General features: G+C 35.1%; 1 protein-coding gene across 1 annotated transcript; it reads left to right on the top strand.

Annotated features, from left to right (window-relative positions):
• Nucleotides 1-476: 476 nt before the first annotated feature.
• On the top strand, nt 477-19,644 carry TYRP1 (tyrosinase related protein 1). The gene is made up of 8 exons (XM_055302725.1): nt 477-569; nt 998-1,464; nt 2,601-2,923; nt 5,463-5,667; nt 9,957-10,124; nt 12,276-12,455; nt 17,207-17,353; nt 18,242-19,644. The coding sequence occupies exons 2-8, from the start codon at nt 1,080-1,082 to the stop codon at nt 18,445-18,447; spliced, it is 1,614 nt and encodes a 537-aa protein (XP_055158700.1). The 5' UTR covers nt 477-569; nt 998-1,079; the 3' UTR covers nt 18,448-19,644.
• Nucleotides 19,645-23,047: the final 3,403 nt, after the last annotated feature.

Raw genomic sequence — 23,047 nt, 5'->3', positions numbered from 1 at the left:
CTGCTGACTTTTCTATTATAGTTATTCTCTATATTTTCTACTACAATTAATCTCTATTTCTACTACAACTACAATAAAAATGGCAGCATCTATTTTCAAGACCAAACACAATCAAAAGCTACCATCAGATACAAGTAGTAGTTTAGCTCTTGTGTCACTAAGAAAAGGTAAGTAATATCATTTCATCCTCGAAAAATACAAAATCAAAGGGGAAAAAGCCTAAATCTCTACAATGAAAACAAAAGCTCTCTAGTTTCCCTGACTGGTATTCCAAATTAGTGCCTCTGACCTTTTCTTAAAACTTTAAGCATCACAAGAAAATCAGTGGGAAAGGGAATCATGTGCTAACCAAGTACTTAAAGGGCAGAAAAAACTCACTGGAGTGAAAGGGGATTAGTAAAGGGTGGGGGGAAGAGGACCAGCCCCTCCCAGTTGGGGTGGGCAGATTTGGGATTAGTTATCAAGCAGAAACCCACATGCAATTAACAGCTCTGACATCAGGGGAGAAGCAAATATAAAACACCCAGCTCTAAGAGGGGCTCATCAGAGAATCCCCTCCGGAGTGTAAGGTACTGGAGAGAAGCTCTATGGGGAATGGGTGGACTCCCGCCAAAACTCCATTAGGATGGGAGACTTTAAGTCACGGAAATTAACTTGCTGAAAGTCTGCTTCCAATTCTTCTTCCAGCTTCATAGTTAAATGTAATTAATGGCTGTGACCTGCTAATGAATGCTTTTGATAAAAAACATCTATGATGAGTTTTTTTTAATAAATAGAAATTTAAAATGAAAAATAAATGCTAGGACAGATTTAATTATGTAGGTATTATACATGTCAACTTTTTAAAGGTAAATTATTATTTTTATGATTTGCTGGAAATGTCATTTTACTGATACGAAAAGCATTTTGAAGGGGGTTGGGAAGGGCTCATGCCTGTTTATAACAGTACAGAAAGAAAGAAAACTTGCATAATTTCATTTTGTTTTCTCCTTTTCAGCCTGATTTTTATTTATGTGCTTCAGTCCCTACACAAAGGGCTGCAGAGCAGAGATTTGTTCTTCACTCTTGCTTAAAGCAGAATGAAAGCTGATAAACTCCTCTCTCTGGGAAGCATCTTCTTGTTCCTGCTTTTTTTCCATCAGACCTGGGCTCAATTCCCAAGAGAGTGTGCCACTGTTGAGGCCTTGAGAAATGGTGTGTGTTGCCCAGACCTGTCCCCAGTGTCTGGGCCTGGGACTGACCCCTGTGGCTCCTCATCAGGGCGGGGGAGGTGTGAGGCAGTGATAGCAGACTCCAGACCCCACAGCCACCATTACCCCCATGATGGCAGAGATGATCGGGAGGTTTGGCCCACACGGTTCTTCAACAGGACCTGCCACTGCAATGGCAATTTCTCAGGACACAACTGTGGGACTTGCCGTCCAGGATGGAGAGGAGCTGCCTGTGATCAGAAGGTCCTCACAGGTAAGTAGGATATGAATGTATACACAGTTCTTCCTGAGACTCAATGCTCTTAATAGAAGCCTAAATCAGTGGAGCTGAAAGAACACCTGGAAATCCCATAACTCAGTTAAGGAACCTGAGACTTGGAGAGGCTAATAAGTTTATACAGTTTAAAGAGTCAAGGTTAAAAAAAAAATAAATAAATAAAAAAATAAATAAATAAATAAATAAATAAAGAGTCAAGGTTAAAGTTCAGATCTTCTGAGTGATGTGATTTTCTTCTAAAACACTTACTGAGCAACCATCCAATTCAAGGAATGGTGCTAGGTATTTATGACTAGACCTTTCAGTAACTTCTCAAGGTAGTTACGTTCATTGTCCTAAGTGAGGTTCAAAAAGGTCTAGTCCCTATAGCAGGGACCTGGAAAACCTGGAATTCACCACTGAGGTCAGTCTAGCTCTAACACATGACTTCTTCCACTACCCTTGCTAACCCAAAAGGAAACTGCCCGCTGGGATGACCCAAGGTCAGCCATTTTACATGATGAGCCCCACCTGTGTCCTACGAAATAGTGAACAACAAAGCTCTAAGTAGTAAATCTAGCAATATTTTTTTTTCTATGTGCCAAACACTGGACCAAGGGTGTAGCAGAACTTTTATTGAGTCTTTGTTAGGAGGCTAGCTCTGATATAATTGCTTTTTATGCATGTACTCTTTAATCTTTATAGCTCCATAAAGCAGATACTGTTTTTATATATGCCTTACAGATAAAAAACTGAGACTTAGAAAAATGTGTTCAGAGTCATAAAATAAGTCTCTGCTCTTAACCACTACGCTATGTTTTTGCAAAGCTTATGATTTTAAAAAGGTAGACAGTTTCCCAAATATACCAATGGTGAGCAGAAATAAACACTAGAACACAGAATCAGAAAGTCCACAGATTAAAGAAAGCTAACAGAAATCCTAGAGTACGGGGGCATGGGAGTGAATGGGAAGAAAGCAGGCTTAAAGATGGCATTTTAGTAAGGGGTATTTTAAAAAGTATAAAATGATTAATGCATACATGTGAATTATCATTAGTGGGTAAATGGGACAAGGTATTAGGATTATGCTCACAAGACAGATGTTTTCATGTTTGAATTTTGTACCCTTGAAGTCAGGAGAAACCTCCTGGCCTTGAATACAGAAGAGAAGAACCACTTTGTCCAGGCCTTGGATATGGCAAAGCGCACAATTCATCCTCAGTTTGTCATTGCAACCAGGAGATCAGAAGAAATATTTGGGCCAGATGGCAACACACCACAGTTTGAGAACATTTCCATTTATAACTACTTTGTTTGGACACACTATTACTCAGTCAAAAAGACTTTCCTTGGGCCAGGACAGGAAAGCTTTGGTGAGGTGGATTTCTCTCATGAAGGACCAGCTTTTCTCACATGGCACAGATACCACCTACTGCAGTTGGAGAGAGACATGCAGGTATGTGTGAAACATTTCAATTTGCAGGTCCTTTTCAGACATGTGGCTTGTTTGTAAGTCATCTTAATTCATTGTGTTCAGAACAACCTGAATGAACATGTAATGGCAAAGCAATTTCATGTTATTAATCTGCCTTTGACATTCTGTGAGGTTTTTCCCTGTACTGATTTACTTACTCATTAATTAATCGTTATCTTTGTGAAGGGAAAAGAAAGTAGTATTGATGATGAGGGAGCCAGCTGAGACATTTGGAGGTGTGATTTAAAGTGTCGGACATAGTCTACAGTTCTGTGATTGAAAAAATGATCTTCGTATAGCTTGCAAATAAAGAGTCTCATTTGCTATGTCTTCCTTCTCAACAGTAAACTAATACCCCCTCCTCCTGGTTTGGATGAAACAAGTGTGCATACACTTCTCAGTCTACCAACTCCCATATATATACCCCAGCATGACGGCTGACGATTCTAATATTACAAGGTTAAAATTATAAAAAAAAATCTTTTCCATTTATATTGTCATATTTTCCTTGAACTCCACCGCAAAGCCTGTAGAAGAAACCAACTAAAAACATCACATCAATCAGACAGCATTTTTTACTTAAATAGCATCAATTTTTTTGGCATAAAGTGAACCTCACCCCAAACATAAGAATTTCCTGCTTATTTGTAAGCAGAGAAGCTCAAACCACATTGTAACCTCATGTTAATACTGATGCTTTCTTGTTTCTTTTACCAACTGCTTTTTCTTGAGAAAACTACTGGTATTTCCAAATGAAATTTTAAATTATTAGATCTCAACTAGGAAATCCACAAATAGATTTCATTTTCTAGATGAAATGTATTCCTTTCCTCAAATTAAAATCTAAAAATTAATCCAAAAACATCTGAGGGCATAAAAGGTGCTTAGATTCATCTATTGACTCACAGTATGCTTGTGTTCAGCATTATCACAAGAAAATAAATGGTTAGAAGAGAGAGAATTAATACACTAAAATACAGAATAAAATATTGGTATGAAAGTAGTCCAAATATATGCAAGCTGAGAGTGATTAAATTAATTCATCTGATACTCTGAACTGCATATTTTATAGTTCTGATTACAAGTAAGACATTTAGTAGATTATAAGTAGATAAATCGGTCATTTGTAATCAACTCCAGATCTCCATGCCTTCAAGTCATTTTCCCATGGGCACGCCAAAATGAAAGGGCAGGTGGAAAGTATCTAAAAGCTTCGATTTTGCCTGTGTAAACTTCAACCTCTATGACTTACATTTTTAAAACCCAACAGCACAAGGGATCCAACAAATTACAGTCTAAATGTAATGCACAGTTGAAATGCCACATGAATATGTTCCAGCTCCCAAATGTCAGTTCTGAACCACAAACTGACTCTTAATGATCCCTTGGAAGCTGTCACTAATTTTTGTGAACCAGAACAATGGCTTCTAACAAAGACTCTAAACCCCCGGAGATCAATAACCAAGGATGCCTTGGAAAGCTTTTGGTCCTCTAAAATACCCTGAGGACAAGGAAATGCTTCCTAGAAAGGGTTGAAAGTAAAAAAAGCAGAAATGTACTAAATGCTTTGGAGGTGAGATAAAACAATGGCACTCTCTACATTTAAATCCCACACTCTAAACGTAACTCTCCAAAGACCTAAAGGAATGAGAACAAATACAATAAATGTGTGTTTTAGGGAACTCAATAAAATGAGCATGTGATCTTGAGTCCAGTACTTTTAAAATTGTTGAGGTCAGCTCTGAAGGGAAAATTGGTCCCTGGTCTAAAGAACTGTATGCACAAAGAAAATATTTTGCTTCCACTTAATATTTCCTGACAGTATTAGGTTCAAGCAGAAATCCAAGTCTTAACAGTTTAGATTCTGAGGCAGGGGTCTTTAAGTAAAACACCTTCAGTGCCCAGGCAGATAAGGTAAGTGTGAGAGAGCCTGTGTAACCTATGAAAAGTCAAATCTGTATAACTGGTGCTTGGAAAAACTGGAATGTACCACTGAGGTTTGCCTCACTCTAATCCACAGGCTTCTTCCTCTATCCTTGCTAACCCACATAAAAACAAACAAAAAACCCTTTAAAAACCATAATCTAAAGGCCTAAGGTCATTTAAATTAAATTTTGAAAGCCAGAAACCAAGCAAAAAGTGTTGCTCTACAGAACATATTTAAAGGCTAGATGTGGCTCCAGACCCAGATGTAGTGATGCTTGAATTAAAGATGTGAAAACAAAAGGAGGTAAAATGTCAAGGAGTGGAAGTTATTATTAATATTTTTTGGCATAACCAAGAGAGATGTAATTACCTGCTTAAAGAAGAAAGGAAGACTTTTTTCCCTCCAAAAAAAACCATTTGCAGAAACTTCTCTATAATGAGTTGAATTCCAGTCTCTCTAGTGCCTCAATGACTCCTTGTAGTATATTAGAAGCTTTGTTAAATAAGGCATTTAATTCCTCTGGCTCCTCAGACACCAAAGAGGGAGAATTTTAAACAAAAGCCGAGAATGCTAACAAGAATTTCTGTGATCTAGGAAATGTTGCAGGATCCTTCATTCTCCCTCCCCTACTGGAATTTTGCAACTGGGAAGAATGTCTGTGACATTTGCACTGATGACCTGATGGGATCAAGAAGCAACTTTGATTCCACTCTTATAAGCCTGAACTCTGTCTTTTCTCAATGGCGAGTGGTCTGCGAATCCTTGGAGGATTATGATACCCTGGGAACCCTTTGCAATAGTAAGTTCCAAATGACATCCAGGATTCAGAATTCCCTATTAAATAAAGGATTAAATGTGCTGTCTGAAGGCCCTTCATTCTACTAAGGACTGCAGAATAAAATCTACTTTTGCTATAGAGAATCAATGTACAGGTATATTCATTGAACACAGGAGCTATTCAAGGCATTCTCTAAGGTTCCAGGGAGAACAGAAAGTCTCTATACATTTTTACACTGATTTTCTTGAGCAATTTGGTCAGTGCGCTGCACACTCTTTTATTTTGGAAATGTATGATTATATAAAATTTATCCTCTTAGCACACTCAGAACTACTTAGTAGTCATGTGTCTTGTGTTGGAATTTCATAGAAAATTGTTTCCCTGGGAAATCTGAAATACACAGAAAGATTGAAAGTGCCCAAAGAGTAAAATTCTGGTCCAGAGGGTCAAAACCAGAAGGTGATAATGAGGGACATCTTTAAGAAAAGGAAGATACTGGGGCGCCTGGGTGGTTCAGTAGGTTAAGTGCCTGACTCTTGATTTCAGCTCAGGTCATGATCTCAGGGCCATGGGATGGAGCTCCATATAGGGCTCCTTGCTCAGCGGGGAGTCAGCTTGAGATTCTCTCTCTCTCTCTGCTCCTCCCTCTGCTCACACATTCTATCTTTCTCTCTCACACAAATCTTTAAAAAAGAAAGAAATAGGGCAGCGCCAGTGGCTCAACGGTTTAGCACCGCCTTCAGCCCAGGGCATGATCCTGGAGACCCGGGATTGAGTCCCACGTCGGGCTCCCTGCATGGAGCCTGCTTCTCCCTCTGCCTGTGTCTCTGCCTCTCTCTCTCTCTCTCTGTGCCTCTCATGGATAAATAAAATATTTTTTAAAAAAGAAAAAGAAAGAGAAAGAAAGAAAGAAAGAAAGAAAGAAAGAAAGAAAGAAAGAAAAAGAAAGAAAGAAAGAGGAAAGAAAAGAAAAAGAAAAGAAAAGAGAAAAGATACTGCACATAAAAGGTCTGCCAGCTACTTCCACTTCTCTCAAAGCGAGCACATAAAGAGAATGCTTAACCAGCTGTCCTCGCTAGCATCCTTTCTCCAGTGATTTAAATGCCACTTCTGCCTCAGGTCAAGTTTCTGCTGCATGCAGATCTGTTCCTGAGCGTGCCATTCTCTTCTTTGGATCACATTACTAGTCTCTGTGGTACTAACACAAAGTCTTAATTATTAGAGTCTCCCTATCCCATCTTATTTTTCTTCAGGCATGCTTGGTTATTTTAAACTTGTCCTTCCATGCAAAAACTAGATTTATGGAAATTCATTTTATTTATCTTCATAGTACCTTTTACATATTTTTAAGCTTAAAATATTAAATTCCTTTATAAACTTAAAAAAGGATATTCTTGGGCAGCCCGGGTGGCTCAGAAGTTTAGTGATGACTTCAACCCAGGGCGTGATCCTGGAGACCCAGGATCAAGTCCCGCATCAGGCTCCCTGCATGGAGCCTGCTTCTCCCTCTGCTTGTCTCTGCCTCTCTCTCTCTCTCTCTCTCTCTCTCTCTCATAAATAACTAAAATCTTTTTAAAAAAGGGATATTCTTAAAAAGAGAATATTCTAAATAGAAAAAAATCAGTAGATTTTTTTCACCATTAGATGATTTAGCTGTGTAGAGAAATAAGGGAAGTGACAGTATATGAATTTTTTTCTGTAGAAGTTTAAAACTTAGAATACATTTTTTAAAAATTTGTCTGGCATGATGAATGAGTGATCCCACCTTGAAATGAAATTGAGAATCAATATATCTTTAGATACCAAAACATTAACCTCTTTCTGAGGAGGCTATTGTATTTTGGCCTGGGAATTTTTTCCAGACATTTTTGTATCATACAGATGATTGGATACCAAACTATAGCACATTTAAAATGAGTAAACAAAATTATAGCTTAGGAGAGAAGTTTTTATCACAGTTTTTTTTGTCAATTAGTATATGTCTCACACCAGGATACGTAGTTTCATGAAAAATTGAAGATTATGTATTTTACGTGAGACAAATTTGAAGATTACGCCTTACCTTAGTTCAAGATATAAATACCAAGCATTTTATTTATTAGGTTGTGAAAGATAAAAGGAAACTAATAGTTTATTCAACACATACTATGTATCTGATATGGTGCCAAATGCTTTAATACGTTATCTTATTTAATTCTCCTAGGGATTCTTTCTTTTCTGTATTGTTATTCTTGGATGAAATGATCCATTCCTGTGGTTTTGTTGATCATCTTTTATGGGACGGCTATGCATGTGCATTTTTAGAGCAAATCTTCCTTGCATCTTTCATGCCTGTGATTTCATGTGCTTGTTGCATGATTTCTCTCCACTGTTCCATTAATGCGCCAAACCTGGTACTTCGAAAGAGTGATTTATTGACACCTAAGTCTCTTCCAGCCAGTAAAACATCATCTTTGATTCATCACATGAAAAATATTGTTCTTTCTACACAGTATTACCATCTATTTTCTCCTTCAGACACTCAGAACTTTTCATTCCTTACTGCACAAAAACTCCATAGGACTCCAAACCATATGATGTTTTTAGGTACATTGGCTGGCAGAGGTTGTCCAGGTGCAAACAAATCTAAATGGCCCTGGGTTAAATTAAACTGGTTTAAACTAGTTTCTTTACTATTGGAATTCTCCACTATGAAACTACACGAGGGCAAATTAGAATGTAGTGTTTTTAAAATTCATGCAATCTATAATTTTTATTGGAATTTATTGACAGCTCCCAAATAATAATCTCTAAATCATAAGCTTGAATTGATAGTTTTAGACAATGGTCTCTGAAAGTCTTAATAATAATGTATAACCTACAAAAGTTCATCTACTTTCCAATCTCAGTATTGGCATGTTTTTATTTTTATATTATGTAAATAAATTTGCTATGCTAATCCATCAGGTACTAATCATTATGTTCATTATAAACATTACAATATAGGAAGCTTTATGAGTGAGGTAAAATGAATGCAAGTTGAGATTGTAATATCACCTCTCCCAACCCAGTGGATTATTCTGCATCTACTGTTACTCTTAGAACACACACATACTTCTCTGGAGACCACTGGAACAGACAAATGCAAAATGCTCCTAACCAATCTCCTCCTCTCCCACCTACATTAGACTTCTCTTCATTTACTATTGAATCAAATATAACTTTCTCATACTGCTCTTTATTTCTGCACAATATGGTGAATGTTCAATGTTCCCACCTTACATTGCCCTGTACTCCAGGCAAGCTAGTTCCCAAACAGGCCCTTTAGAGCAAATGTGATCTTTCCATACATCAACAGGCTCCAAGCTACAATTTAGCATCTATTATATGCCAGGCACTGTGCCAAGATTAAGGGCTGTACTGTCGAGCCAGAACAGAGTTCTTGTTCTGATTGAGCTTATTTTATAGATAGGAGAAAGCTTATCATCTCTTATTATTACCTCTGCCTAAAATGTTTGACTTGTAACATTTCTCCTATTTCACCTGAAAATTCTCCTCAGTCCTTCAGGGCTCTTTGCAAATCTCCTTTCCTTAATGACACCCTTCTGGAGTCATCCAACTGGAAGGGATTGATAATGTCTCTCAATCTATCTCTGTCTCTCTCTTTCTGTCTCTGTCTCCCTCTCTCCCTTCCTGTCTGTCTCTTCCCCTCTCTTTCTTTCCATTCTTCCCTCCGAGGCTTCCTTAAGATATCTATCCTATTACTTCTAATATTACAGCTTTGTTTGCCTGCTTGTCTTACTGCCTTTCAAAAAATTTAATTATTTCTTACATTAATTGCTGCAAAATATGGATCAATTGAAATGTAGACCACCTACCAAAGAGATCTTAGATTTTTTTCTGCATTTCTCTGAAGACTTGAAACAAACAGCATTTGAGTACAAAATTTCATATATATGTGAAATAGATTTCAGTGTGGAATTTAGGTTTACGAGGTTATTTTGGTGAAATTCAATTTTCCAAGGAATTTTGATGTTAATATAGTCTCATTACAGAAATATACATTCATTAAATAAATACCAGGACCTCTATCTGTTACTGTGATCATTTTTTTCTTCCAATGATTTTACAAATCACACATCTAACTCTGCTCCCAGAAATGGGAGCAGAAATTTTCTCACTGTAATGCCCCTAAGTATGCATTTTATACATTTTGTCTTCTACCAAGGAAAACCTATATTTCAATGTTCTTGCTATGTATAAAAATTAAAGAGCAAAGATCAGATCTCTAAGTATCCTATAAATATTTACATACCCCATCCTTTTCCCAGGTACTGAGGGTGGGCCAATTAGGAGAAATCCAGCTGGAAATGTGGCTAGACCAATGGTGCAACGTCTTCCTGAACCACAGGATGTCGCTCAGTGCTTGGAAGTTGGTTTATTTGACACCCCTCCTTTTTACTCCAATTCTACTAACAGTTTCCGAAACACAGTGGAAGGTAAGTAAAAGAAATCAGTGCTTTGAATTCACAGTTAACTGAACTATTCACATTCAGATCTCTTTGAAAAATCTTTGAAAAACCATACAGATCCTGTGAATTTACATGAATGCTGCCTCCAGTTATGATGTAGTCACAATTCTCTGCTCAAGAAAGAACTTCTTAAAGAAAAGTGTCAGACCATGAAACTCTTTTTAATTATTATAGAGGAGAAGCGCTTAGAAATTATTCTTCAATCTCTTAAATACCTAAAAAGTATTTGAACTCAAATCTGTTAGGTGGCTGATCAGTATGTATATAGCTATAGCAAATTCTAGTAGAGTCAAATAATATTCAAGTATTTGAGAGTTTATAAAAAATCTTTCTTAAAAAATAACAAAAAATTCTAAACATTTCGTTGACAGCCAATAAAGCCTGGTTGGGGCATATATTTCACTTAAGTTTGTATTGTCCTGTAACTTTTTTTAAAGGTCTATTAAAATTCAAATTAGCATGTAATGATATTTAATTTGATTTCCTTATTTAATTCATAGTATTTTAAAGCTGAGTAAACTAAAGACCAAAGAGCTAAAATGAAGATCCCAAGATACTCAGGAATAGAGCACAATTACAAATCCAAATTTTCTATGTCTGGTCTCTTTATACTATAAACTTTGATAACTCTAAATCATTATTGATATGTATTTAAGGTTTTAAAACAACAGAATCACATTTAATGTATTATAAACCTTTTATTGTTAAAATTCACATTAAATATAGCGTTAAACATATTAGATTCCTCCCCCAGAAAAAGAATGGGAATTGATCTCTCTGTCTCCATGATCTGAGATACTCAATATGTAAATCTAATCATTATTTTCAATTCTCTCCCCTTTTGTCATCAAAACTGTATACCATTCTCTTCTATCTTTATGTTAATTCTAATAACTAAATATGAATGTACTGATTTGGAGATTATTCAATAAATAATCACTATGTTTTGACTAAACTGGTATATATAAACTAAGGCCACAAGCACTAATTTCTAAAAGAATGTGCAAATTGCATCTTATTGAAACCCAATCAAAAGACAAGTTATACTGATTTCCTGACAGAATGTATGAAAGAACCAGTGCCTACCAGCACGCTATGTACATTGCAAGCAACCTTTAAACAGGTTATAAATAAAAAATAATAATGGAATAAATGTATGAAACATGACTAAATCAATGAGTAAGCATAATTATACAAATGGGTTAATATATTTTAAATTCTAATTTTATTTTATAATATGTAAGCTTTCCCTGCTCTCCCACCTCTGATTTTTAAATCCAAACAGGAACACTTATCACTCCATCCCACATCATAGACCCTCTATTTTTTGTGCTCTATCCTCCCCTTCTGCCCAATGTATATACATGATATATATACTATGAAAATGTGTATGGAAAATATATAATATGGAGAATACATAACATGAGAAATGCAAATAATACATGTAATATGGGAAATTCACCTATTGGGTGGGAATATCATATATGTATCATATAGAATATGGGAAATACATTCTATATAGAGAGAAAATAGATAATTATCAAAAGTTATATAAATGGTTCGACAAAAAGGTTTTCCAGATATTTAAAACTAGTACCGAGATGATAATAATGCTCTGAGAAATTGTGACGTTTCCACAAAAATAAGGTAACTTTCCAAAAGTCAACATGCTGACAGTCAAAAGGAATAAGGTAGAAAACTGAAGTCGTATCTGGCAATTTAATTTCAGGACAATCAGAGAGATGTTCTCCCAATTGCGTCAGCAGTTTATAGTAGAAGCTCAAGATTTCCATTGTCTTTATTTCCACTAGACCAATGTTTGCCTTGTCAAAATAGAGTGTTCTATGTATTTTGACTGGTATCCTTTGCAGGTCATTATTTTTAACCTAGAGGCTACATTTAGAATGTCATGCCACTAGCTTAAAGCTAACCTAGCTCTGGTTATAGCAAGAAATGTCACCAACCATAGGTACAAAGAGGCAATGCTATTATATTAAGGTAAAAATTGGCCTGACAAGCTTAGGAAAAATTGTTTCCCAGTATAATCACTGCTGCTGATTTGAGAAGCAAGATATTTGTGATGATTTTTACTATTCTCACCCCTATTTTTATATCTAGGTTACAGTGATCCCACAGGAAAGTATGACCCTGCTATTCGAAGCCTTCACAATTTGGCTCATCTATTTCTGAATGGAACAGGGGGACAAACCCATTTATCCCCAAATGATCCTATTTTTGTTCTCCTACATACTTTCACTGATGCAGTTTTTGATGAATGGCTGAGGAGATATAAGGCTGGTGAGACGTTTTCATATTCTTTTTTGCAGGCTCAGCAAGGAGACTGTTTAGGTGGTATAGTTATCACTACAGAGTAAGCACCTGACACATCTACACTACACTTTAAAAATTGGGATAAAAGAGCTATGATATCTAGCTGTTTCCAAATATCCCAAACTACTTTGAAAATGCAGACAAAACATCTCTTACAATGGTTGTCAGATGCTATTTATTAGCATTCACCTGGACGAGGCACATAATCCCTTTTTATTTTTAGTATGAAAAGATAATTATCATGCTTCCTAATTTTTTCTTCCCCGTATCTTCTAATGAACATCTGCACTACTTTTTTTTTTTGGAACATTCTCATTGTGAGTAAGAAAATCTTACTGAGCTCTTCTTCAATACCTAAAAGACAAAAAATTATACTCACAATCCAGTCCTGATTTCTATTACTTCTGGCCTCTTACAAATGGAAATTTTGTTCAATTTGATTAGTTAATGTTTTTTTTTATCACAGCATAGAAAATATCTTTCAATTTCATTTAATGCATTTTTAAAATATCATTTAAAAGGCCACTTTCTCTTCACTTCTACTCAGCTAAGAGGCTCACATTACTTTTCAAACAATGAAAGTGCTTCTATTGGTTAAACATCATGCATTTTCATGTTTCAAAACTGTTCTAAATTTTGGCTTCTGCACCTTTACTTCATCACACACCTAAATATAATGTTGGGGATTAATTATCTATAGATTTGCCTATCCAATTCATTTAGTCTCTTATTTCTTTAAGTGTGTGTATGTTTGTGTATGTGTATGTACAGTAGAAGCCTCTAACCTGATTAGGACTATTAACTAATGTGTTGGTCAAAATCATATGTTCCATCAGAAAATCAATGAAGGAACAAATAACTTACATATAAATATTCACTCATCAATCTGCTATGAATTCACTGATTGGAGTGCCACGTTTTTTCATATGTATTTAGATACATAGCTACAACCATAATGAATTATCTACAACTTACAATGTCTATTTTTTTCAAAGTGAAACTAGAAATTAACCACCCTTGAGATGCCATGAGTGCAGTATTATTTTGGATTTTCATAATGCCCACCTTATCTTTATAACCATATTGCTCACTCTTAATTCTTTCCCAATATCTTAGGCATTCATCTTCAACAAATCTTTCCTAAGCATTCATATGTTTAATACAAAACAACATCCCTCTCTTTTCACAATCACAATTATTATTTTACATATGTTTAGCTCTACTGCTTTTATGACACTAACAAGCCTACTGGAGTTAATAGGTTTAGGAATGAACAAAAACTTTCGTTGGACATACACTTCTGGGAACCAGACTATATACAGGCCATAGTTATTCAGCCATTCACAATGCCATTGCTGTTAGTAAGTTTTTCTTATTTAACACTTATTTAAGAAGTAAGAGGAAGTCGAGAATCTTGGTTTCTCTCACAAACCTCTTAAGGGGAGCTTTCTTTCAACCATGAAAATATATCTTGATTGAAAAGATCATTATTTCACATTCATAACAATTTGCTAAAGGTCATTGATGAACCAGATAAACACCTTTGCTTCTTATTTTCTTCCTGCTCCCTTTGATTGTGCTATAAATAGCATATGGTCTCTCAATTATTTGCCTAGTAGTGAAGGGGAAGTTACCATAAACAAAAAATACGGAACCTGAAACATATTTCTGACAAATATGGCCATAAAATTATAGGACAAGCCAATGTTAACACCTACAAACTTCATGAACACTAAACACTGACAATTAGCCTCCTGCTTAAACATTCCATGTACCTGCAAATGTCCCTTGAAAAACAATCAGATAGAACAACTATGTTAGAGCGAAAATAAAAAGATTGGAAAAATTTTTAAAACTCTCCATATGGCAGAAGTCTTTGTTGAAAATAAGTCTGAGTGGAGGATGGAATTTTTTTTTCAAAATGTATTAAACGGTTTTTATAAATAGTGAGAACTCTTCAAAAATCCTAAGATTATAAGATTACTAGGGTCAGATTGGAATAAGAATTATATTTTATGGGATCCCTGGGTGGCGCAGCGGTTTGGCGCCTGCCTTTGGCCCAGGGCGCGATCCTGGAGACCCGGGATCGAATCCCACGTCGGGCTCCCGGTGCATGGAGCCTGCTTCTCCCTCTGCCTGTGTCTCCGTCTCTCTCTCTCTCTCTCTCTGTGTGTGTGTGTGTGTGTGTGTGTGTGTGTGATTATCATAAATAAATAAAAAAATAAAAAACTTAAAAAAAAGAATTCTATTTTACAGCTGAAGAGAAATTATAGTCATTCACAGGATAATGTCTGTTAAAGAATCCTCTCATTAGACATGCGGTAGTATAATATAGAGCATCCAAATTTTATTTAATATGTTAATTTTTATTCACTAACATTTTGTATCCATGTGCACACTTAGTTCGATTCTTTTTTTAATGAAAATCATGTGAATTAAGTTTTAAATATAGTACTCCAGAAGTTCAGTGAGTTTTTCAGAAGAAGCGGCTTATACATTTTCCAGACCAATCACTACTATTATACCCTTTGAGAAATGAAGTAATTACACACACACTCAAATCCTTTCACAATTATTATCTGATTCCATATCCTGACTATCGCAAATAATGCTGCAATGAACATGGGTGCAGATATCTCTTTGAGATACTAATTTTATATCTTTTAGATAAACACCCAGAAGTGGCATTGCTGGATCATATGGTAGTTCTATTTTTAATTTCTTGAGGAACTTCATTCTGTTTCCACAGGAGCTGCGCCAATTCCCACCAACAGTGCACAATGGCTCCCATCTCTCCATACTCTTGCCATCACTTGTTATCTCTTCTCTTATTGATAATTGCCATCATAAAACGTGTGATCTATCATTATGTTTCTAATCTGCGTTTTCTAATGATTAGTGATATTCAACAGTTTTCCCATACCTCTTGACCATTTGTAAATCATGTCATACATCTTAAATACATACGATTTTTTTTTTGTCAATTGTACGTCAGTAAAGCTGGAAAAAAAAGTATTTGAGCACCTACAATTCCCTACATAGTCTTTTAGGTACCAGAAATACAGTAGCATATAAAATACACAAAAATATTTTCCCTCCTGGGACTCACCTAGTTGTCAGTAGAAATAACAGTAAAAATATGTAAATAAATATATAATATGTTAGATGGGGGAAAGCCTGTAGAAATAGAAAATCAGGAAAGGCTTTATGGAGTACTATGTAAATACATGGAGGAAGATCATCCCTCGATGAACAAAGGAGCCCACAGTGACCGGTGCATAGTGGAGAGAAAATGGTGGAAAATAAGGTCAGAGGGACAACAGGGGAGATCCTGAGGGATGCTGGATGAACCTGTGAGAGGGGGAGTCGCTACAGGGTCTTGTATAGGCAAATTTTATGACAATCTGTTATTGTGTGTTATTTTTATGATTATTCCTCCATTCATTTTAATGGGTATAACTATCACACAGCTGATGCTGAATTGGGTTGAGGTTGATCAAGTCAGGATTTCATAAAAAGGTGAAATGGAAAGTCAAAGAGTTATCTAAATCATTAACTTAAATATCTAACTTTAGTAAATAATTAACAATAAAACACAAAATTGTGAGTCCCTTGAAGACAGGCATTTTGTCTATTTTGTTTAGTGCCATCACCTCCGTGCCTAGACCAGTGTCTGGCATTGGTAAGAGCTCAGCATATTTAAATAGATAAATATTTAATTAGCATTAATACACAGTAAATTAAAAGTTACAAAAAAATAAACGCTATATGCCATTTCTATGATTAATTATTTTTCAAGGTAGGTGCTAAAATACTCTTCTGTGCTTTCCAGGATCACAGTGACTCTTCAAGTAATATATTACTTGCAAACAGAAAATCTAATTTCTCATATATCCCACTCTTCTAAATATATTCCCACTCATGTCCTGCCCAAGTCCCCTTCCAACTCTGGTTTTGAGATATCCCATCTGGTTTAGTTGTATCAACGTAAATTAGAACAACAACAAAAAAGAACAATCTTTTGCCACAAGGAACATACCACTCCTTTTATCCCTGCTGGCAGAAACTCACTAATAATATAAATGCCTGTAACTTGTATTTAAGTAGAAAGAGGAGAGGTGGCAGGAAGTAAATAATATTCCAGGACGCTGATTTAAAAATTTAAGTGTTTTTTTCTAATAGAGTAAAATCTGGGAATAAGTTAATATTTTTATCTCTGAAGATAAAAGAGAAAAGTGAAGAATACTATACAGATATGTTCATATTCAAGGACAAACTTCCACAGGACATATTCAAGGACAAACTTCCCCAGGACCTCTCATATTTAAATTTTAAATGAAGCTACAACAAACTACAGGTCCATCTTTTTTTAGCTTTGAAAAATAAGTTTAATTAATTTTTTCAAATAAGTTTCTGTAATTTAAAAATAGAACAATTAATGATCACCATAGATGATAAAATACTAAAACTTCCCTGCTTTCAAACTTTCTTGATCTATTGGATGTTATGTTAGTGCTGTATTCAAAGCATTTGAACTTTGTTTAATGCAATTCCCTGTTCTTCAGTAGTGACACTATTTTTATGTCTTTATTCAGTTTAAAATATAAAAGAACATTTTTATGTTATCCTAGAATATTTCGGATCACCTTCAGAACATAATAATCTATTAATACTAACTTTATCATGTCTATTAACAAGATGTCTTTGCCATATTTTAGATGTATCCACATTTCCATTGGAAAATGCCCCTATTGGGCATAATAGACAATACAATATGGTACCATTCTGGCCTCCAGTTACCAACGTAGAAATGTTTGTTACCGCTCCAGACAATCTGGGATATACTTACGAAGTTCAATGGCCAAGTGAGTATTGAAAATGTACCTTTACTGTGGAAATTTCCAAAAACAAATTTATTGACTTTTAAGGTAATCACAATATTCTACAGCCTATATTTTCTACTTATATTTAAAAGGTTTTATTTGAATTTTTATTTTGGGATAAAGAGATTGAATTTAACATTTGTTGAGAGCCCACTCTGACCTGGAGTTAAGTTGATTTTATAGCGCACTATCATTTAATCCCTACAACCCTGTAAGGTAAGTATTGTAATCTTCATTTTACAAATAAGGAAGAAGGGCCAGCCATAATTACCTTAGATAGGGTAATTGTCGAAGATCACATTTCTAGTAGGCAGAGAGGATGAATTTTGAGCTTATGCCCATGTAATATGCCCCAATTTTTCTACTATATAATGGTGCCTCCTTATCTTTATTCTGAAAAAAAAAATGGAGTGAGATACTCTGTATTACTTTTTCTTAGATTTTGAAATTGAAAATTTCTTGCTTCTTTTCCAATCTCTTCTCAACAAAGGCAGTAAGTTGTAGTGGAAGAGCACAGCACATGGGTTTTGAAAGACTTGGTCTTCGAAACCAACTCTAGTGCCTACTAACCAAGTGACCTCAAATGACTCACTCTACAGCATCATTTTCTCAACCTTTAAAATGGAATTAATAATAAGTATCCCAATAGGGTCCACTTATAATGAGAAATTAGAAAGTGCCTTTAAGATGACAGGCTATCATCAGCAATGCTGGCCAATAAAAATTACGTATGAAGAATTTGGTAAAATGCCTACAACGGTGCCTAAATTCAAGATACCTGATTTTGGGTGGCAACTATTTTACTGGTTTTTTTTTTTTGTTGTTGTTGTTGTTGTTGTTGTTGTTGTTCTCCTTTTATTTCTCCAATAGGTCGGAATCTTAGTATTCCTGAGATTGTTACCATAGCGGTAGTTGCTGCTTTAGTACTGGTTGCAGTAATTTTTGCGGGTGCTTCTTGCCTGATTCGTGCCAGAAGCAACATGGATGAAGCGAATCAACCTCTTCTCACTGATCAGTATCAACACTATGCTGACGACTATGAAAAAATGCAGAATCCTAATCAATCTATGGTCTAATAACAAATGACCAATTCTCTTATGTATTAGTATCATAAAACCACCTGGTTGAAAAATAATAGATTAAATTTCTTACTGTATTTTCTTTCCTTCCATTACTTTCTTCCTGATGCATGCACATATTAGAATTAAAACTCTAAATATTATTTTCTAGCTAGGGAGAGTCACAATTGTTAATTGGTTCTATTTTTCAACTCTATTTAAAATGGTAGGTTGTACATTAATTAGAATTTAAATAAAAACTTGAAACATTAAAAAATAAAATAAAATGGTAGGTTGTAGGCACACATCCTAACCCTGATCTATAACTCTGACCCTAAATCTAATCCTAACCCTCTGGAGAGGTCCCTGAACTGCAAAATACCGGGCACATGCCCTAACTCTAACCCTGAATCTAAGAAAGTAGCTTCCTGAACACATGGTAAGAAAAGCTGAGAAGCAGCTTAGTTATCTTAGAGAAGACCCCAAATATTTAAAAATTGGCAGTTTTTCTGAAAATGGTCATGAAGGTAGAGATTTTTAAAAAAATGGTAGGTTGCACCAACTCCATGGTATTTAAGCAGAGAGTGTGAAGATTTTTGGCATGTTTTAAAGGTCAACTATATGACAATGTAAATAAACTGTTGTGCTTTGTTTATGTATAAATAAAAAAATCATGATAGTAAATCTCTGATTGAAATACATGAGTAGGAATTTCTACAATGTTAAAATGTGAATATATTTCTGTTCATTGACACTGAACAACAGATACATAGGAAGCCACATTTATTAGTTAAAATCAATGATGTGTAGCTATAAATGGGATCCCAATTGACTTTTTCAAACTACAATTTCCCTTTGAGCATCAGCATATGTTTCAGTCTAAGGTTCAAAGTCGTGACAAAATCATGATCTTTATCACATTTTGGAGTGGTGAAAACTTCACTTTGTCTAAAACACAGTTAATACTGCTTCTGTTAGCCACTACGTTCTACCTCTTAATTCACTGAAAAAGGAACTACACATTAACTTACACATTTCATCTCTCAGTTAGTTCCTCTTCCAATATCTTAGAGGTTCACAAGTAAGCCACAATGGTGGAGAACACACAATACGGTGCTCTACAATTACCATTCAATTCATTGTGTTTATTCCGAATAGCGTTCTCTTATCACTTACCAGCCTTTTGTATGTTTTCAAAATAAAATATTAAAAATATTATTTCGTCAGTCTCCTTTTTCTATGCAATTGTGCAAGACTATCATTAATTTTTTTTCTTCCTTTCTCCTAACTAAACTGTTTTTACTATTTTTGATCTTGGGCTACCTGAAACAATATTCCCAGTAAAGAAGTTTAAAGGCTGATCACTGTGAACAAACATTTTCAGTAAAACTATAGTACTTATAACACTATAGAAAATGGGGAGTCTGATATTCCCAATTCAAAAAATAGAACCAAGATTAAAGTCATGTGCACACAATTGGTTAGTGGGTTTCCCTATATTAAGCATTCTTAAGGCTGCTTAAAAAAAGATAAACAGACAAAATGTGTTAGTGAAAGAGAATGCATATAATAATAGTCTCTTTTTAATTTTCAAATAGCGCTACTGTGATTTTTTGAATACATTTTGATTTATTGAAATATTATATGCTCATAGCTTTTCAGATAAATTAGTGTATAATGTAAGATTTCTTTTTATATAAACATCAATAAAACTAAGCTCACCACATCATATTTTTAGAGATTTATTAAGTACTCATTTGATAAACATTTATTAGGCACATCCTAGATTTCAGACAGATTTCAATGGGTTTAGGGAGAGAAAAGTAAAGAATATAAAATTGAGACGGTCATGTTTGATGTGGGCTTCAAGGAAAGCTAATAGGTTTACCAAATACAAGACTAGAACAGTACTCCATGCTGAAGTGACAGCAGAAGCAAAGTGACAGAAGTTTGGACGAGCATGGAACATTCAAAAATATAAAGTAGGTCAGTGTGGTTATAGTATAGTTTTCATGGAGAGGAACAGAAAGATAACTCAGAAATAAAATCAGAGTGTCCTATACACAATCCTAAGAAATTTGGAATTCATTAGACAGGCAAGAGGGAGCCTGGAAGAGTCACAAATAAAGTATATTTCACAAAGATAATGATGGTGGTGATGTTTGTAAACAATTTCTATTAAGAATAATTTGGGAAGATTACAGTAGAAGCAAAGAGACTAGTTGATATTAAATAGTTCCTGGGAAAGAGGAGGAAGGCCTGTCATAAAACATAAACATTAATTCTAAAAAAAAATAAAAATAAAAAACCTAATTGTAAGAGAGAGCTGCACCCATTATATTGTAAATGTAGCTTTGATCATTTCTCCCTAAATATGTTGCTTTATTTTTCTTTCATTCAAGGACTTCTATTTATTTTATAGCACTATATGATCTTTTGAGTTGTTTTCATCCATCAGGTGACCATTACTCTTCCTGCAATATGTCACATTATTCTCCCTAAATAATAGTCATTTGCAATCTTGGATATTTTCTACTGTTCTCTGTCCTTCAGTTTTATTTTAAAACATAGTCAATGAAGTTATTATGCGGTCACTGGAAAGCACATTCCATACCACTTAAACAAATTTTGCTCTATTGCATTAGCACCCATTATATGACAGTGCCACCAACTGAGCTAAGCATTATAGTCTAAACAGAGTGAGTAAGAATGCCTGATTGGACCTTCGTATATAATAAAAAATGAGTAGCTATTACTTTTGTGCCCCTCTGAAGCTGTATACTGTCTTCATTCCTAGAAGCAGATTACAGAGACAGTGCTCACTTACGGCTCTATGTAATCTTTTAAATTGGATGCAGGGAGAAAGATTTTGACCATTAAAATATCTGTTCCAAGATTTGGTTCTAAGACCTTTGTTCCGAGCTCAGTGCATGAGTATACAAATGTTATACATTTTGTCCTTTTCCTAGCCAAAATTTTTATTAACCAACCAACCAATAGAACATCATGTTGGTCAGAGAGAGCTAATATGAAATAGAAAAAGAACAAAAAAAGTAAAATATATTAACAAAGAACAGAGCCTGACATAAAAAAGATAAAATGTAAAAAAGGAAAAATGCAAAATCTGACTCTTCAAAAGCCCAAGTGCAAGATTAAAGGATGAAGGAAGACAGGAACTAGCAGGACTCTTCACAAAATAACCAGGAGATTTTAGTGGATTTCAAGTTCAATGTAAACCAATAGTGCGATGCAACAACAAAGGGGGAAAATGTTATGCTACGGAAAAGGGAGGGAAAGTATTGAGCAAATAAGGAGATGCTGTGTTTCACTAATGCAGAAACAGAAATCTGTGGTGTTAGAGTCACATCTGGAGTATCTATTCAACTTTAAAGCCACAGCTTAAGGGAAACACTGACAAACTAAAATGTGCTTCCTCATCTTTCACGCGATGCAATACTACACCTTGCAAGTCGCTCTTAAATTCTACAGTCTCTCTCAATCCTCACATCTAATTAGTTAACAATTTTATAAATCCTGAGCACTGAACCCATCCTCTAAATTAGTGGTTCTCAACTGGAGGGCAATTTACAACCAAAGAGTCATTTGGGTGTGGGATTGCTACTGGCATCTATTGGGTAGACCTAGGGGTGCTGCTAAACATACCACAGTGCACAAAATTGCCTCCACGTAGAAACATTAACCAGATCAAGATGTCAATATTGCTGAGGTTAAAAAAATATGATCTGGAACTACCAGGATAAACAAATTTCACAGTATTCCTGGGTTCCTAGAACTTACTACCTAATGGGAAAGAATTACAAAAAGACAATGTACTTTATTAGGAATACGTTATTTCCTCACAAAATAAGTTTGAAAGGCAGAGAGTCCAAGTACAATGGTACTTTCAAGGACTGAAGCTGCTTCTAACTTTCTTCCACTACCTATAGCATATTGTCTCCATCCTTTTATCTATACTGTCAGTGCTCCAAAATGGCTGCTCCATTCTCAGACCTTTTATCTATCCCCCTCAGAAGTTTTCTTTTTGCTCAGAAATGGATATCTACCCAAGAATTCTGCCTATATCTCATTAAAAGTTTATTACGTAGAAAGGGAATGTAGAAAATCAAGGGACTTTTCTTGTTTTTCTTCATTTGTTAGTTGATTACTATCCCCCCAAAAATCCCCCCCAAAAAGTCAGAATCCTATTAGTAAGGGATAAGAGAGAATAAATTTGGGATTGTGGCAACTTGGAGTATTGCTATCACAAATAAACAAGCAAAAAAAAAATCAAGATAGTAATTACAGTGGCATGAAAGAAGCACACAGTGTACTTTCCTTAAAAAAAATCCAGTAGAAGCTACTTAATTTAGACAGGTGATTGAAAGATTGCCTGAAGAAGTGAAGTTAAACTGACCTACGGAACGAGAGCACTGCTGGACGGATTAACCAAACTGAGTTAGGATAAAAGCCAAGTCCTTATTATCCACAGTAGAATGTTAAAACATGCTATCTCTATTTTTTTTTTGTACTGATAATTCTGAATTTCAAATACACTATTAGGAATATGGAAGCAGAAGCAACATAAAGGAAAAAAATGATTCTATCCAGAAGTGTGATA

Source organism: Nyctereutes procyonoides, unplaced genomic scaffold (genome assembly GCF_905146905.1).
Source record: "Nyctereutes procyonoides isolate TBG_1078 unplaced genomic scaffold, NYPRO_anot_genome, whole genome shotgun sequence".
Lineage (NCBI taxonomy): Eukaryota > Metazoa > Chordata > Mammalia > Carnivora > Canidae > Nyctereutes > Nyctereutes procyonoides.
Note: the sequence above shows the minus strand (reverse complement) of the source record. Positions and strands in the feature narration are given on the sequence as shown.

Bases quoted from the DNA above. Each gene is read 5' to 3' on its own strand.
- TYRP1 (XM_055302725.1), top strand. From the start codon at position 1,080: ATGAAAGCTGATAAACTCCTCTCTCTGGGAAGCATCTTCTTGTTCCTG. The intron at 2,924-5,462 runs GTATGTGTGAAA...TCTGTGATCTAG, and splicing joins AGTTGGAGAGAGACATGCAG to GAAATGTTGCAGGATCCTTC. The intron at 12,456-17,206 runs GTGAGACGTTTT...GCCATATTTTAG, and splicing joins GCTGAGGAGATATAAGGCTG to ATGTATCCACATTTCCATTG.